This window comes from Aptenodytes forsteri, unplaced genomic scaffold, assembly GCF_000699145.1.
Source record: "Aptenodytes forsteri isolate BGI_AS27 unplaced genomic scaffold, ASM69914v1 Scaffold388, whole genome shotgun sequence".
Lineage (NCBI taxonomy): Eukaryota > Metazoa > Chordata > Aves > Sphenisciformes > Spheniscidae > Aptenodytes > Aptenodytes forsteri.
In genome coordinates, this window is record NW_008795433.1 from 527,407 (window position 1) to 544,411 (window position 17,005).

Genomic DNA, 17,005 nt, shown 5'->3' on the forward strand with positions numbered 1-17,005 from the left:
GGCCCCGCCATGCCGCGGGGGGCTCGCGGGAGCGGCGCCGCCGGCGAAAGGGCGCTGGATGCGACCCCCTGGGAGGAGATGGTGAGCGGCCCCGGGGGGCGGGAGGGCCGCTCAGGCCATCTTTCCCTGAAGAAGGAGCAGGAGAAGAGGAGGAGGAAGAAGAACAAGAAGAAGAAGGACTACCCGAACGAAGACGTCAACGGGTTTGCGGCGTACCTGAAGAGGGGCGGCGGGGCGCCTGAAGCGGACAGCGCCGAGTTGGAGAGGGAGGTAGCCATAGCCGTGAAGAAGGACAGGCGGCGGGAGGATAGGAGGCTGAAGAGGCAAGAAATGAAGAAAAATGCCATGGTGAGTTTTGCCTTGAGTCGTGGGTGTTTGCCTGTCCGCGGCAGCTTGTTAAAAACTTAGGAAAAGCTGTGCGTGGAAAACGCAGACTCCTTATTCCCTGCTGATCCTGCCAGGAGGTGGTTCAGTGAGGAGGGCGAGTGCCTTACCTGCTAGAAGCATAGCACATGCTAAGTGACATTTCAAGTTGTGAAACTTGAAACATGAAGTTTCATGAAACATGAAGTGAACTTAAGTATCTCAACTTTGAGACAAACGATGAACGTCAGCTTAAGTCTTAGCCTTTAGCGTGGCTCTTCTGGTTGGAAGACTGTTCTTGCTACCCTTTGATGAATTCCCAGCCCCTCTTGTCTCCTGGGCGAAACTACTCCAGTGCATCTCTATATGTAATTCGTCACCACGGTATTCCTGCTGTTTTGGGGCCTCTTTCTGCAGTGTCTTCTGCTTGAGAATTGGAGTGAGATCTCCAGCAGACTCTAATGAGGCTGTCTAAAAGCAGTTATCTCAGCACAAACTTATGCATTCAGCGTAAACTTATGCTGAATGTGATCTAGGAACATAGTAAAGAGAGCCTACTACTAATTCATTTGAGATATCTAAGTTCTTCATGCGTAAATTATCGGGCTGGTGCAACATTGCTTATATTTACCTAAGCACTTACTGCAGTACTACTTGAAGAGCTTGGAGAGCTGTGCTGTGGTCAAAATCAACTGTCATCGTTCATCCAGGGCACTCAGTTGTCAATGAGTGAGTACCCCGTACGGTGTGTTGTTGGTAAAAGGAGAAAAGTACCCATAATAATACGGTTTAATGGCATAGAGCACTGACAGTTATTTTGTGACAGGGTACGATGTCTCTTTTGTCTAGCTGTCTTTCCCTCAGGAGAAAATCCCTTGATATGTTTGCCTTCTAAAAAGCCTGAAGGCCTTACTAGGCTGGGATTTTCAGGTCTTTGAGTGCCATTCACAGCATCTTGTCTTTTTATGTTACGTAACCTCCAATCTCAACACTAGAGATAGGTATCTGATAGTACCCTCAAGGTTTCAGCCAAGAGAAGTAGTGGTCTAGTAGAAGTCTACTGGCTATAGGTGATAATAATAGGAGTAAGTGAATCCTTTAGTAATGCCACCTGTAAGTGCTGTGGTTTGCTATGTGAACTGTGTCTATGAAAATGCATATAACTTAATTTTTATTTTCAAAGGTATGTTTCCACTGTAGAGAACCTGGCCATGGTGTTGCTGATTGTCCTGCAGTACTTGAAAGTCAAGATATGGGTACAGGAATCTGTTACCGGTGCGGATCCACAGAACATGACATCAGCAAATGCAAAGCAAAAGTAGATCCAGGTGTTGGTATGTCTCAGAAATTTGCATTTTTCGAGGTGCTTTGGTCTAAGTCTTCTGGCTACTGAAATACAAGCTTTGTGTTTTAGTAATTTTAGTGTTCTGAGGAAATAGGGTAATATGTTTAAAGGAATACAATATTATAACAACGAACCTAACAGTGTAAGAGACAGTATAGTATTTATAGTATAATAGTGTAGTAAAATATTGTCATTATAGTGTGTTCACGGTTGTCTGTGGCTTTACAAAGGTTTTTAACGTGGCTCATAAACTGTATGGGATTTTGCAGGGGCATTTCCATACGCAAAATGTTTCATCTGTGGTGAGATGGGGCATCTATCAAGGTCATGTCCAGATAATCCCAAAGGACTGTATGCTGAAGGTGAGTGTAGCAATTTACTAAAACCAAAGCATTTTTCATAGTTTCCTGACGCAGAACAAAGTAGCACTGTAAGTGAATGAGGATCTGGATCTGACTAAAACGGATTTCCAAATATCTCTTACTCTTGGTAAAAGCAGATTAATTCTGGGAAATTCAGTGTTAATATTGATTACCTGGGGTTTTCTGTTTTAATTGTAAGCTTAGTGTTAACGAGATGAGATGCAAAGTATGAGAACTTGCTTGTGCTTGCAATTTCAAGAGGCGCACAAAGAAACAAAATCGTAATAGGCTATATGTATGTAGTCAGTGTGTATTTAAATGTACATGTACCGAAGTATGTGGTAAAAATACACTCATACTATAACTTAAGACTTTGGGAGGTGTTCATGCAAAACAAGGGCTCTCGCTAGAAAGAGGACATCTTCAGTTTAAGTGACTCTAATGAGAAATGTGATCGAAGCTTGAAGATTTCACTCAGATTCTGCTCTGCCTGGTTTCTCTGTTGGCACTAACAAATAACATTCTGTCTCCCAGTACAAACCTGAGGTCTTGCCGACTAAAAAGGGGGGGTCCTATAACAGTTAGAAGAAGAATCACTTTAGAGGCATTGCAATTCTACTTTCAGTGTTTGGATTATGAGTAGAATTTATATTTAATATCTCAGTACCTGCAGTTGGATTGCCCGTCTCTCAGGAGCTCCTACTAATTTCAAAAATTCCTTTGAATAATTGTATTTCAGAGAATTTAGCTTGTTTCTCAAAAAGAGAGCTTCAGACAAATCAGAAATACTCAGTGTGTGGTGACTGGAATTTGTAGTATGTGATGCTTTACACAGCAACACGAGTACAAACAGCCCTGTCTGTCCGTCAGAGACAGGGAGGCAGAGGAAGCTGTGTTTGCAGGCTTCTAAAGCTGGCTGCGTACCTGCTCCACAACGTTACATTATTGTGCCTAGGAGTGCAGACCACTCCATAGGAACGTTTCCTTATCTTATTTACAGGTTGTTGCTACAGAAAACTAGAACAAGATTTTTCAATATACATACAAGAGCAAAACAGTGTAGGGGGGTTGTTTTGTGTTTGGAGTTTTTTGGTGTTTTTTTTTTTTTCCCCCAGATGAGTAACAACTTTCTCTTTTAACAGGTGGTAGCTGCAGACTTTGTGGCTCTGTGGAGCACTTCAGAAAAGACTGTCCGGAAAAACAGAACTCAGGTGAGATGCAGGGGGAGCGTACAGAGTGGAGTTTCAGGAAAAAAGGGTTTGAGAAGAGAACTTGCAAATAGCAAAGGTGACATTCCTTTGGGAATGAGTGCTTATATTAAGGGGTATGTGGAGGAGGCATTAAGTTGCAATGCAAAACTTGAACTTTCTGTTAAAAAAAAAAATCTAGCTTGTGGGTTTCTGAAGATAATATGATGAGCTGATGTGTATTTGTTAGCCAGTATTTATGCTGCTGTTCACAACTTTAGCAGCAGTATAGCAAAAATGGTTTCTTCTTTTGATGATTTGTGTGTGAAGTGGTGGAACTGAATATAATGTCAGTTGCAGGGTGGTGGGACTGGCAGCTTGTAAAAGCTGAGTGTGCAGGCAAGTGTTCAAGTCATTCAAGACAGGAGGGAAAGAGGAGACAGGAGATCTGTCCAGCTAGATTCACCAGCTAATAAGGTGCTTACATGTTCTTCAGTTTTCTGTGTGGCTGGGAGAATGATGTTATATAAAAAAAAACCTGTGCTAAGGAAGGCAAAAGCATCATACAAGGGTTTGAAAAATGAGGCTGTCACTGAAGCAGTGAAACTTTTGTTCATTTTTCTACTTCGTTTGTATGGCTTATAGAACTTTTGGGTTAATGATATGCCATAAACTTTTGTGGAATTTATGTAAGAAATATTTATGGAGGCAATAGAGTCCTATACTTTAGCCGTTTTCTGTATCTGATCCTATATATATGATATTGTTGCATCCGAGACCATATGTAACCTTCCAGATGTATGCTGCTTTGCTAGTTTAGAACAAGTGAGATTGAGCCTTAACTGGTCTGACAGAAGTTTCTGATATGAAAAGACTCTTTAAAATTTCCCCAAACACATCAGCTGTAGCAGCTTGCTGGGCAGTGCCCACTCAGATGACTGCTGAGTTGAAAGCCTGTAACGTAGCCTTTGTTGGATTTCTGCAGGCCACGTTTACAGCAAACTACCTCTGTGTGGTTTACACTTTGTTTTACATCAAAAACCTGTGCAGACACGGTAGGAGAAAAGAAGCGTTCTCAGGGAACGGCACTGCTCAAAGCTGGGCCAGCTGTTACCAGGAAATGGCAGTCTTCAGTTGTTAGTGCCGTCCAATGCAAGCCTTTCTGCTCTCTGGCAGTAGGGCTCTAAATTGCACGTGAAGCAGAACTGGAAGTTTTTGCTACCTTTTCTGGAGAAGTTTTATGTCCATAATGAAGACTGACAGCTGCTGTTTAATTTCTCAAGGGACATCTTAGTCTTTACGCTGATGTTTCAAAACTAGTATTGCTGGTTAAAAATCATTGAATTAGTTGGAACTGTGACACCATTGGTAAGAATTGTAATATTCTTTTAAATGAGTTGGCATCATGCAAAGTACTTTTAGACTACAGGAAGATAGCTGATGGCTGGCAAAGAAGTTTAGGCACTACAGCTTATAATTTTTTCACGTGGAGTTATTTGGCCTGCTTTAATATACAGAAGTTAATCCAAGTAAACACTGATTTATCCGTGTGATATTCTTGGTATGATTTGATTTGTTGCTTTCAAAAGTAGATTGTTATTCAGAAAAGAAGTGTCAGTTGGTTAAGAGTGTTTCCTCTAGGAAAGGGGTGTGAATTGGTCCAAACAGCATTTAAACAGCAGAAGGATGATGTTGATTATATGCAGGGATGTGAGCTGAAAAATATAAATTCTGCTCTGTTGTGCCTCCTCAGGTTTAGTTTTTTCATCTGTATAATAGAGAAGGTCTTTCCTTTATATCCAGAGATGCTTGACATATTCTGAAATCTTCATCGTAAGAGTTATTTGGACTTAGGTGAGAGCTAATGTATCGTCTGCATACTCTTTGAATTTTCTTTGGACAGTCAAATAGGAAAAAAGATGTCGTAATGATTTCTGAACCTTGACAATCTGCGTGGGGGAAGAAGGGGAGTTTACAAAACACAATTTAAAAAAAAAAAAGTTGTGTAAAGAGAGTTGGCTACAGAGCTAGAGCTGAACTGATAGATCTTTGGTGAATCAATGGCAGGCCTTTGCACGCCAAATCCTCCTCAAATGTGAAAGTTTGGTATAATGGTAATGCTTAGCCTTTCCATGATCTCTTGTCTCTCACTCTACAGATCAGGTTACGGTTGGGCGATGGGCCATTGGGATGAGCGCAGATTATGAAGAAATTACAGAAACACCAAAGCTGCAAAACCCAAAAGCAAAAGTACCCAAAGTTGTTACTTTTTGAAGGCCTCTTGGCTTTAAACCACAGTTAGCCTGCACTGTTTCACTCCAGAGTAGTGACTACGCAGAGTGGATTGCTGGTTCCAAAAAATCAAGCAGACTGCTGCTGCTAAACTACTTTTTTTTTTTTTGTCTCCCCTCATTTTTCCAGTTTGTCTCCCAGACTCCCCTAGCTTACTGAAAAGCTGGGAACAACAGAAATACAGCAAGTGGGTATTTTATCTTTATATATCTCTGCCGAAATACAGCATTCCCTCTGATTCACATTCCCTCTCACTGCCAGCTCTCTGAAGAGGGAAATTGGCTTCTTCTCATAACAGGGATCTGGTTGCAGTAACCAAACAGGGTACGTGCATTTTATCACGGGGGTCTGTGACCATTGGATGTCGGTGGTCAGTATTGTTACCTTGAGTGCTACTTTTACTTATCAATCAGAGATGAACACAATCGTGCTGGTTGTCCTATTTCTGCATCGCTCTGAAAGGCATTGTAGGTATTTTCTAAAGACTCTCGTTGGGTTCTGGTTTGGTTTTCCCTTCCGCGTTTAGAAAGAATGATTTCTTGCTCTATGTGCAAGCTTGAGCAGTCGTATAGTGAAGTTGTCAGGTAAACCCTACAGCCTGTAGAACTTGGGGTCCAATTAGCGCTGCTCAGCTAAATATGTACACGCATTAACCTGATTGTTTATGCATGTTGGATTGTTTGAGTATTTGTTCACTGACAGAAACAGAATCATGCCCTTCCTCTGATACCCATGATGAAATACACCTGAAAAGAGTTGGGGAGCAAGTGAGCAGCTTGCTTAGTTTCTGTTTTTTTCAAGGAAAGTGCTCTTCAGTGCACAATCATCTTCAGTGTTTCTGTCCCTTGGTGAGTTGGGAGTAAACTTTGCTTTATATTACACATGCCTGCTTAATGGCAGATTTATTTATTTTTCAATGGAGACTGCAGCCTGAAAAACAGCAGCCTTAGAGAAACTGATACATATTAAAAAAAGTTACAAAACCAACTGAAAATGGAGTTCCTGCAGCAGCTCTCCGAAAGCTGTAGTAATTCAGCCTACGCAGCCAGTGGTGGTAGGCTTTCACTTGCATCTGATCATCTCACCTAAGACGGACAAGGAAGCATGATGTTACTGCGGAAGCGCACCTCGAGCTCATCTCGCACGCGGTGCTTCGTTCTGAACCGGCCTCTTGACGCAGTTCTGGGCAGCGTGGGCAGGTGCCGTGCGGGGCCTCTGGGCAGCACTCTGCTGTGCTGTGTAGGCAGGCACCTGTGGCATTGGGCTTCTCTGTCCTCTACTGCAGCTGTGGTTGCCATCGGACAAGTACAGTACTTCCGTGTCCCAAAAATCTTAAATGTGCCTTCTGAAAACTTCAGCTAGCGTTACATAATGATAAGCAACAGTCCTTGAGGGGAAGCGACACAGTAACGCTATTGCTTCTAAAGAATTAATTTACCTTTGAATAAATGTGTCCTAACAATTCATACATTGCCTTGGTACACACCAAGGAACAAGAAGGAACACCAGATAGCAAACTTGAGCTCAGGACTGGGTTTTGAGGTGTGTAGGACCAGCTGCTGAAACTATGAGTTTGGAACATACTTTTCTTACAGCAGAAAATAAATACAGGACTCTTAATTGCATGGATATATTTTATGTTTGTACGTGTTAATTATTTTTAATAAAACACTGCTAAAGAATACAATAGTTAGACCTCTTATTTTAGGTTACGTGGTTCTGCTCTAGATATAAAGGCACATAAGTTGGCTAAGATAGGGCGTGTGTATTCAGTTTATAATAATTAGAGCACACATTTAAATGGGGAAGAGGAGTGGATGTGGATGAAATCGAGGATTAATTGGAGTTTTGATTAACTATTGGATTAAAGCACAAAGCAGTATCACTTTAATGTGGATGTTTCGCAACAGTCATTTATCCCAGCTTAAAAAGTGTTTCCCTTTCTATTATGTGAATAAGTATATTGTTTAAAAAGCATCTTCTTAGGTCATTTCCTGTCTTTAAAAACTCCTTGATATTGTAACATGTTCCTTTACCCATAGGAACTAGAAGCTGTGCACCTTGGCTTTCCTAGTGGTACCAATACTTACCGGATAAGGGGTTGGTGTAGACAGTGTGGTGTGCGAGTTGTGGTTTCCAGAGTGCAGCCTCTCCTCCTGAGGAAATGGCTGCTGCAGGTCTGTGGTTCTAAGCAAGACGTCGTCACCCAGTTGGGCTACTGCGATCTGAGGCAGAAGTATCCCTTTGATAGACAGCTAAGTTACATGGTGCATGATGTGTAAGTTGAAGGAAAAGAAATTTCACTGTTCCCTTCCCACAGCTGATCACTGTCACTTCTGTTTGGCAAAACGGACTGCTAAAAACAGGATGAGTGAGAGAGAGGACAGTTGCGGCAAAAGAAATCCCGCAAGAAGCGGTGGATGAACCTTTGTTCTCAAAATGGTGGAGCACAAGCAAGGCATGCTGGTATCCAGCTCGCCTGCCTTCTGAGCCCAGCCTTCTCTTCAGTGCAGTGATGCAGTCCTCCTTGTAGCACTCCTCTGGAGGTCAGTGAGCCTAACCATCACTGGGTAAGACAACCTTGAGTTTCATACCTGTTGCTTTGATCCATCTTGCACTATAAAAACACTCGTCAGGCTCCTACACCTGACGATTGCTCTGTTGTCCTCTGAGAAGAAACAATGGACTGACTTAGAAAATCGCAGAGTACGGTCTCTGTGAGAATTTCAGTATAAAGGCAACAGCTGTTTTCAGGTAATCACACATGCTTGCATGGGGCTGGAAGCACATACACCTCCCCCTTGTCCTCTGCTTCAGTGACTGCTGAGGAAAATGAGGCACTGAAGTGCTTGCACTTAACTCTCTAAAACAGCTGCACAGGTTAGCAATCTTCAGTAACTGTTGGGCAAAACTACTTGTTAAATGCACCCACTAACCTCCTTTTAGATGATTTCACAAAGGTATGTGTAGTTGAAGAAAGCTATTCAAAAAGCAGCTGTAAAAGGTGCTGCATGTAAAGATGCATCGTACCCACAAATAAATTTAGAAGTTAGGCAAATAATTAGAGTTTAAGCAAGCAGGGGCTCAGTGGTTTTCATGCTCTGGAGGGGGCTGCCCTGAGGCTGCTGCCCTCACTCCCTAGACTGAGGTAATGCACCTCACCCATGTGATAAAAATGGCCATCCAAAATCAGGATCTGGTTCTATAGTCTCTCCTCCAGAACCAAAGGCCAAGAGCTGCTTTATTTTTTTTATTACTAGTGCAAAGGTACCCCTGCGTTGTACGGCATACAGTGGCCAGCCATAGAAGCTAGACGTAGAAGACAGCGGCTGGTTTCACTAATGCTTTGGTTCAAGGCTGTACCCAAGCTAAATGAGCCTCGTTGAGAGGCCAGGTGACTCACAGTGCTAGCGTACCCAGAGGGCTTCCGGGACTCCAGCTGGTGTCTCTTCTGCTGCACTTGGTAGATGTGCCATATGCAAAATGTGCAGGCATGCTGTAACCTATAAATCACTGATGAAAGCTTTGATTTGGTTATAGGTTAAATTGAAGATGTATTTACTGAAGTGGGAACCGGACCAGACCCCTAGAGCTCTTGCTCTACCAATTATGAGACTACAGTAAGATAAAAGGGCACTGCAACCGTTCGGATGCTTTGATTCTCTTAACACCCCTGCATTCACATTATGATCTAACTGCTGATGATCATGCTCGTTTTTCTGAACAAGGCTCTTTTGAGCAAAAATAAGAGCAGAAAACAAAGTAGACACGCCACAATAAAACCTCTGAAACCATTCTCCCTTTTCATCTGTGAGGGAGTGGATCAAAGAGTCTTACTGTTCTGCATTTATTCAACACTAGCGGAATAGAGCTTGCCAGCTGGAGGCCATGGCACTTCCATAGGAGGCCAACAGCCCCCATCATCACTACAAAGCAGTCTTTCTGGAACAATGTCTGAAGCCATACCAGAGATACTGTAATAAAATTTACCATGGATTTGTAACCTCAGAAACAATAATTTATTGGAAGTCACGGGTAAACTACAAGTATTAACAGATAAAATACAAACATTAGCAAACACTGACTGACATAGGGTGCAATCTGTATACAATGGGTGTGCAAGAACCTGGACAACCAGGTCAGAACACTGGGTAGGCTACTTAGTAGCACCACTTCTCTGCAAATTAGACAGGGTGGTATTTACTGATTTAAAACTGGCTGAACGCCATTACATTCAATGTAACATTAAAATAGTGAAATAGTCTCATGAGCTATACTGGGCCAAGTTCTGCCTCCATTTATATAAAATTCATTAATGCAATCAAAAGCAGAATCTGTCCTTTAATCTCTTTAAAATTAAAAATTGAATTTAGAGCCTAAGGCCTAATCTTAATTTATAGAAAATGCTTGTACTAGATATTCTCAGGCTCAAGTGCAATATTGGCTACTTGATCCAAAGTACCTAACCTGTAGAAAAATGATCAACACACATGCAGGAATTTAAACCAGTACTGCTTGAGAGTCGTTGGAGGGCTCTTCAGAAACCCGTTTTTAACTTCAGTACTTGCTTCCTTTCAGCTCCAAGAACTTTATACATTCCAAAGCAGTGTCTTCAATGGATTTTGATGAGCCAGTAAGATTTGCAGCTAAGTACGGCATAACACCTGATGTCACTTTATTGAAGTAACACACCTGTTTAAACAAAAATAAATAAAACAAAAAAGCCTATGGATTGCGATAGTTAGCCATTTTTTGCAGAGCCTAGGTGGCTATCAAAGTTTTTATGGATGTGAATAGAAACACATAGTGCTTCTGAAACTGAAGGCAATAATTAGCAAAAAGAGCATGCCTTTTTTACAGTACTTTAGTGATCTCGGTGTCCTCACTACTGCCAGGTCCTCGAGCATGTAGGTAAACGTATACAGCAGTGCAGCAAGAAACATTATGTGTAACCTGTTAAATATATGTGCTTTATGAACAAAGCTGTTGCCTGAAAAAAGAATCCCAGACACTGAGAGTTGCTGAATGTTTTCAGAAATATATTTTCTTAAATGAAAAAGTTAAAGCCTTCCATGGAAAAGAACAAAAGAGGAACATTGTCATTGGTCCAGAGATGAGATTCAGACTGCATAATTTCTGACATAGGAAAGTTAAGTGTTTAATCTGAACTGATTGCTTGGACTTCTGTAGTCAGTGAAAAGAGATGGACATCACCAGAGACCAGTTTAATGCACACCTTCTAGAAGTGTATTTTAGGATTGAATGAATGACTCTGGAGGTGCCTAGCCATCTCCAGTGCGTAGTTTAGATTTGTTTCTTAACATTCAGATTGGCCAAAGTTGGGCAAGAGAGATTCCACTTTGTGGAGTAAAGAATGTCTTAATAACCACACTGAACTCTGGGGAAACTGACTCATTTTTTTGTTGTATTGCTGTTACTGTTCTAGACTGTCAGCTCAAGTGAGATTATATGCACATGTAATACTACAGGAAAGGAAAGCTGAGGTCTGCAGAGCTACTCACCGTACAGGAGCTGTTGCTGTCACTGTAGATCTGGAATCCAGCACAAAGGATTTCACTTCTGCAGTATTCTGGAGAAGGTGGCATAGATGTGAGGGTAACTGACTTTACAGCTACTGTGTAGGGTTCACTGCAGGGCAAGGGGAAGAATCAAAGATTTCTTCAACAAGATGTTAAAAAAGACATCTTCTTGTACGATGTACAAAAATAAATGACTACAGAGCATGCACAGCTATACCAAAGATGTCATTTTCATGTGAAGGCAAACAAGCTCCTGTATGTTTAAAGATACATGTCAAAAGATTCAGCTCTCTTGAGTCTCATTAAGGCTTTATCACAGACTCCAATCAAAGAGACTTCTGTGGAAAGCCACAGAACAATCACCCACATACAACATCTCCTTTTTTTTAATTTATCTTGCTCTCCACAACCCACATTTACAGAATCAGGGTCTAGGAGCAACCCTTACTAAGAGGCTTTACAGTGTGGCCCCAGCAAAGGTAGACATGATTCAGTTCCCAGATGTGGGGGGAAAAAAGCAAGCACAGTACACAATACAGCCTTTTAGAAGCAATGTTCTGTTAACATGAAGAATTACTGAATATAAGAAAAGAAACAGAATGAACGGTAAGATACACCAAATGGTCTCATTTATCTCATTTATGCAAGAACAAACAGAAATCTAATGAAAAAAAAAATCAATGTATGTTAAACTGATGAAGGGACTTTTTAAACCAAATTCAGCAGCAAAATTTATAGATACAATAAGCGTGTCACACTGAGGTTTCAAGAAAGGCTTCCCTGAATAAGAAAATCTCTGGAATTACATTAAATGGGATTACAAAGTCCCTTAAAACAAACAAACTCCCAGTTATGTGCTTCAGCACATTGCCAGGCCCTCTGGGACATGTTTTTTTCCAAATTGCCTGTTTGGAATTCTGGCTTATTGTCCCTTGTGATAGACCACTCCCAAAGAGTCACTATCAAAGAAGCAATACTGGACTACGCTACGGAACTGTGATGCTCTGAATTTACTTCATTGCGCCTTCACACTGCAAAACAAATCTGGTTGTGCAAACTCAGGCATCAACATACCGTATTTTACATCAGCTACTAATCTAATTTCTTAAAAAATAAAGTATCATCTTTGTCACCCAACGACAGGCCCAGATAAAGGTCAACAGTAAGCAAAACTGGGTCCAAAGTGCTCACAGTTAAACTTGAAATTGCATACTCACCTTGGCTTACAGGGCTGCCTTTGAGACACAAGAATCACAAAGTCTCTGGGTTTGTGGCCAGTCATGGGTGGAGATGTAACATAATATATTTTCTCATCTTCATTCACAGCCTGTAGGACCTCACAGGTTCTGCAAATATATTTAACACACACATGCAGACCCTGATGTATGCAATAGCATCTCCTACAAAAAACAACAGTATAAACATATATTCCATCCTAACATTAGGCCTACAATTTTCATGTTCAGGCAGCAAGGAAGAGAGAGGAACACGGAGTCAAAAATCAAGGTTTTCTGCACACCTCATCTGACACCACCTCTCTGTCCCACAAAATTATTAAAAAGTGCTGCAAGGTGCTGGAGCAATGTCTTAAAAGCGTATCTTTTGCATACTGTCAATTCCTGTTTGGAATGACATTAGCTTGCATCCCGTGCAAGGCTGAATGACCAAACATTGTCCATCTGACACACCACAGGAAAGACAGTCAGGAAATATTTGTAAAATTTTATTCAAAGTTGTGTTCTACTCCGTTCAGACAGGGCCACCTGGGTAGGACACACTCTTCCACTGTCTTGGAAGTACTGATCACTCTCTCTTGCGTTTTCGCTACAAAAAGAAGTCAGAATTTTCCTTTACACTGGCAGTAATTGATTTATTTAATTTCAGCTTCTACTGCCTCAGCAATAAGCACTGCGAAGCTGGTATTCCATTTTGACCAATCAGGCTTCATGGTAGTGATAAGAAATATGAGATTTTGGCTGCAGATACAGAAAATCAACACAATATTTCTTCAGATTTCATTTGTTACCAGCAATGAACTCAGCAGAGGTTGTAAATTTTCAAATATCCCTAAGCTTCCACTTTCACCCTCTGATAAAAATCTTTCAGGATAGAATGACTAACTGAAAAAGCTTCTCCTTTAAGAGAATATTCACCAAATCAAATTAGTACCGTATCAATTCAATTGTCTCTAGTCATTATTCTACACCATATAACGTAATTAAAAAAACCTCAAACACCTTTTACAGCAATTCTGAAACCCGTTCCAATTCAGATACACTTTATAAGATGTTATTTTTCTTAAAATATGCATTTTGAAGATCCCCATTTCTTGATTTCTCACTTTGACTGTATGATAAAGCTGAGCATCACTGTCCCAAACAACACAAACATGAAGGAGTCCACAGCTTTGCCTGACTTACAGAGAGCATGCACAATGTATCGACCTCTATTTATATGCAACCTACTCAGATTAACCCTTTCAACATCCCTTTGTCTAGGCATGGAATTTTGTTCATTTTAGAAAATGGTAACCTCTGTCCCAGCTCTCTCTTTCAACAGTCCAGGGCAACCATATTTTTAAATCAGACTTAGGAGAAATCAAATTTTATTTTTAAGGTAAAAAACCCAATCCATACTTTGACTAATGAATCTTTAATGTCAACTTCTTACAGAAATTTGTTCTTAATTAGGTGTCAACATCTCAAAAATATTTGTATCAGAAAAGGCTAGTTGTCAGTGGATTTGAACAGTCTTAAAGAAAGCTAAGTTCTTACAAGAAATGTTTGTCCCATTGTTGGCGGAATGTGAAGTCAGACAAAAGGGAGAAAGCTAGATGGGACGGTATCTTCACTTGCATTTCAACTTTGAGTGACAACATGTCACCCTCCTCATGAGTCCATATTTTTATCTGAAAAAAGTTAATAACATATTAAAAACAAAGAATGTTTGCTATAAATATTTTAACACTAATAAATGTTACACATTTAGGACTTAAGCAGGCCTTCTCAGGAGTACAAATTAAACTATCTGACAGATGAAAGGCAGATGAGTATTCAAGATTAGTTTTACATTAAAATACAGCACAATGTAAAATCAAATACACTGATAGCATAGTGACATCACACAGTTTTAATTACATCTGGTTATGGATAGCTGAATTAGCTTGCAAGTGGAAATGAATGAGCTAGAGGCCAGTATGACCTCCTTCTCACACTATGTATATACAGTCTCTAAATACCTTTCACACTGCAGATGCCTTGGAAAAAAATGAGTTATTGGACCATGTAGATGTCACCACTTTCATAACAACAGCAGATACACTTAGGAATGAAGGTGAAAACCTTTTCTCAACCTTGCTATAGAAAGTCTCCTCAGAGAGGCTTCAGTTCACTGACTTCAAAAGCTAACGGGGCAACCTGAGGACCTCATGCAATTCTTTTTGTGAATTTGGCATCCGTAATCGGTGACAGGAGATTAGACTTTTTAAATTTGGGCAGGTACTGGTCCAGAATTCTACCATTTTTTAAGATGGCCCTTGAGCCAGGTTGCGTTACAGAAATATGGCATAAATATGGGAAAGCAAGGGAAGGTAACGTATGATTTTTAGGAAGGAATGGAAGAAACTTTATTAAGGTAGATTTATCTGAAGTAGTAGTGATGGTTACTTAAAGCTTTCCAGGAATTCAAAAGTTAAGAGTAGGATCCATTGGATGTGGCACTGGTGAGCAGGCTGCAGTGAGGCCACACTAGATGAAACGAGCATCCCTGCAGTATGTGTGAGGAAACACAGACTTTAGCAAAATAAGACAAAGCAACTGCCCTCTCTGCCACCAGGATTTTGGAACACATCCAGCAGTCCTGCGCATTGCAGCTTTGGGGAGCTTACCTGGAGAGATCCAAAGGGGACCAGATTTTTACAAAAGCACCTTCCGAGCTTTAAGAGGGATGATTTTGGATGATATATGGATTACCTCCTTGATCCACCTCTCCAACCTATGCAGTCCAGTAGCTTGTCTTTAATTAGTAATTAGTAGAGTTCAACTACTTCAGCTCCCTTTGTCCATGCAAATCAGTCACACATTGGCTGATGCCCCTTCCCCCTAAAATGACTCCACATTTCTCTTTCCAAAATATCTTTTTTTTCTCCCCTATTCTTTACGTGAAGCACAGCACCTGGAGTTAACAATATACTGAAAAATTATTTCAAAACATAGTTTTGCCTCTCTTGTCCCACACTTGCATTATCTTGTCTTGATTATTTTGGGTCTATTTCTAGTCATAGGCCTGAACCCTAACTCAGAGAATTCAAAAGGAATAACCTGCACATAACAATGTACACACAATCCTTGCAAACGAAGGGCTTGGCATCTTCCATAAACCCTGTATAATGGAAGATGGGTAGAAGAGAGTGGTTAGAATTAGTGGACTTTATTCCCAAATTTTAATCTGATATGCTAAATTGCTTCTCAAATCCTAGAAAGTTTTAACAAATTTCCATTTCTAGGTGATACAAAATTCATAAGCTTCATCATCTCTGTTGTTTTTGCTGTATCAAAAATTAACAATCTTTTGGTTTATGGAGCATTTGTGCAACAACACAGATTTTATATGTTTCCGTATTTTCGTGTTTTGGACTAGGAAAAAAACCCCAATATAATCCAGCAAGCATCTTGCTGAAGGAAAGTTTGGGGTAAAACAAAAGGCCTAAGAGCTTTAGAAACCAGCTACAGGAAGCATGGATCAATATTCCTCCAAGGAACAGAAGAGAAATCATGTTGTCTTAGGAGTCTTCTAGACTTGAAAGTCACAAAATGAAGTAGGAGGTGCAGCTGTTAAAAACTCTCTCTGCTAAGTGAACACTGGCAAGGCCAGGTTATTACTATAGGCCTGCAAGTCTTGTGGCTCTATGCCGAAGAGCTCACAGTGCCACTTTCTACCTTAAAAACCTGTCAATCAGCTTGGTGTCATTCTAATTCCAGGGAAAAGGGAACAAATCCTCTGCATATAGAGAAGCACATGCTGCTTTGCAAAATTTACCTACTAGAATATTCCATCCCAAAATAAAGTTCAGTCCAATGTCTTTGACAGTCTCCTTTCCCATAGTAGACTGCCTTCAGGCAGAGCACTGATTAGCACTACTACCTGATTCCTATTTGTTCTTTCAGCCTCTCCCCAAGAAACCATTTCATGGACACTGAAGAGATCTGTTTGAGTGGAGATGCTGCTATGCGTGTCTGATTATCAGAGAAGGCTAAGTAGTTGTTCTATGACTATGAGGCTGTATACCCTAAGCACAAGGATCAAGACCTGGTACATGAATGCAGAGAATGTAAGACCGGTATGATATACGTGTGGTGGCCTGCAGTGCTTAAGGAAAGATGATGTAATGTTCTGAGCTAGACACAGTTTCTTAAGGGATATTCCCTTGTGCTCACGTTTGCAAAAGTGACAGAAGTGAGCGTGAAACAGTGACAAGTGATCCAAACTAACATTTGCCAAGATGGTAAGTTTCATTAACCGGAGCTGGCAGAAAGCCTTCCTTGGAGCTGCATCTATACCAGCATTTAGGGACTTGAGCACACATCTAAATTTGACTGGAGGAGTTGTATAGGTACAGTCCAAGACTGGTTTCACTCTCATTTTCTTTGCCAAAGAGCAAATCCAATCCACCCAGTGGGTTAATTTAGGGGTAAGCATACAGCCACATATGGGAACAAGCGTACCCTCTGCCTACTGCTGACATCCATACTTTGTCAGCAGTCTACCTTGTGCCTGCAAGTAGATGCTAAATAAAAAAGAAGACTGACTTACGGAATAAACGGTATACAACAATTGAAGTGGCCTACAATCGTAAGTATGGTTTGCTATAACTGTTCACTGCATATATCCTTCCAGGAAAAAAAAAAAAAAAAAAAA

The 17,005-nt window shown here is 40.8% G+C and overlaps 2 protein-coding genes across 2 annotated transcripts in view; one reads left to right on the plus strand and one right to left on the minus strand.

Moving 5' to 3' along the window:
- The first annotated feature begins 9 nt into the window (after positions 1-9).
- ZCCHC9 (zinc finger CCHC-type containing 9) lies at positions 10-7,302 on the plus strand. The gene is made up of 5 exons (XM_009281013.1): positions 10-348; positions 1,547-1,697; positions 1,978-2,070; positions 3,213-3,281; positions 5,416-7,302. The coding sequence occupies exons 1-5, from the start codon at positions 10-12 to the stop codon at positions 5,529-5,531; spliced, it is 768 nt and encodes a 255-aa protein (XP_009279288.1). The 3' UTR covers positions 5,532-7,302.
- Positions 7,303-9,961: 2,659 nt separating this feature from the next.
- Positions 9,962-17,005, minus strand: part of ACOT12 (acyl-CoA thioesterase 12) — a 33,228-nt gene continuing 26,184 nt past the window's right edge. The window contains exons 11-15 of the mRNA XM_009281019.1: positions 13,864-13,997; positions 12,307-12,435; positions 11,072-11,198; positions 10,114-10,241; positions 9,962-10,016 (exon numbers count right to left, since the gene is read on the minus strand). Coding sequence (XP_009279294.1) covers positions 9,962-10,016; positions 10,114-10,241; positions 11,072-11,198; positions 12,307-12,435; positions 13,864-13,997 — 573 coding nt within the window. The remainder of the gene's footprint in view (positions 10,017-10,113; positions 10,242-11,071; positions 11,199-12,306; positions 12,436-13,863; positions 13,998-17,005) is intronic.

Bases quoted from the DNA above. Each gene is read 5' to 3' on its own strand.
- ZCCHC9 (XM_009281013.1), top strand. From the start codon at position 10: ATGCCGCGGGGGGCTCGCGGGAGCGGCGCCGCCGGCGAAAGGGCGCTG. The intron at 349-1,546 runs GTGAGTTTTGCC...TTATTTTCAAAG, and splicing joins AAATGAAGAAAAATGCCATG to GTATGTTTCCACTGTAGAGA. The intron at 1,698-1,977 runs GTATGTCTCAGA...GGGATTTTGCAG, and splicing joins AAAAGTAGATCCAGGTGTTG to GGGCATTTCCATACGCAAAA.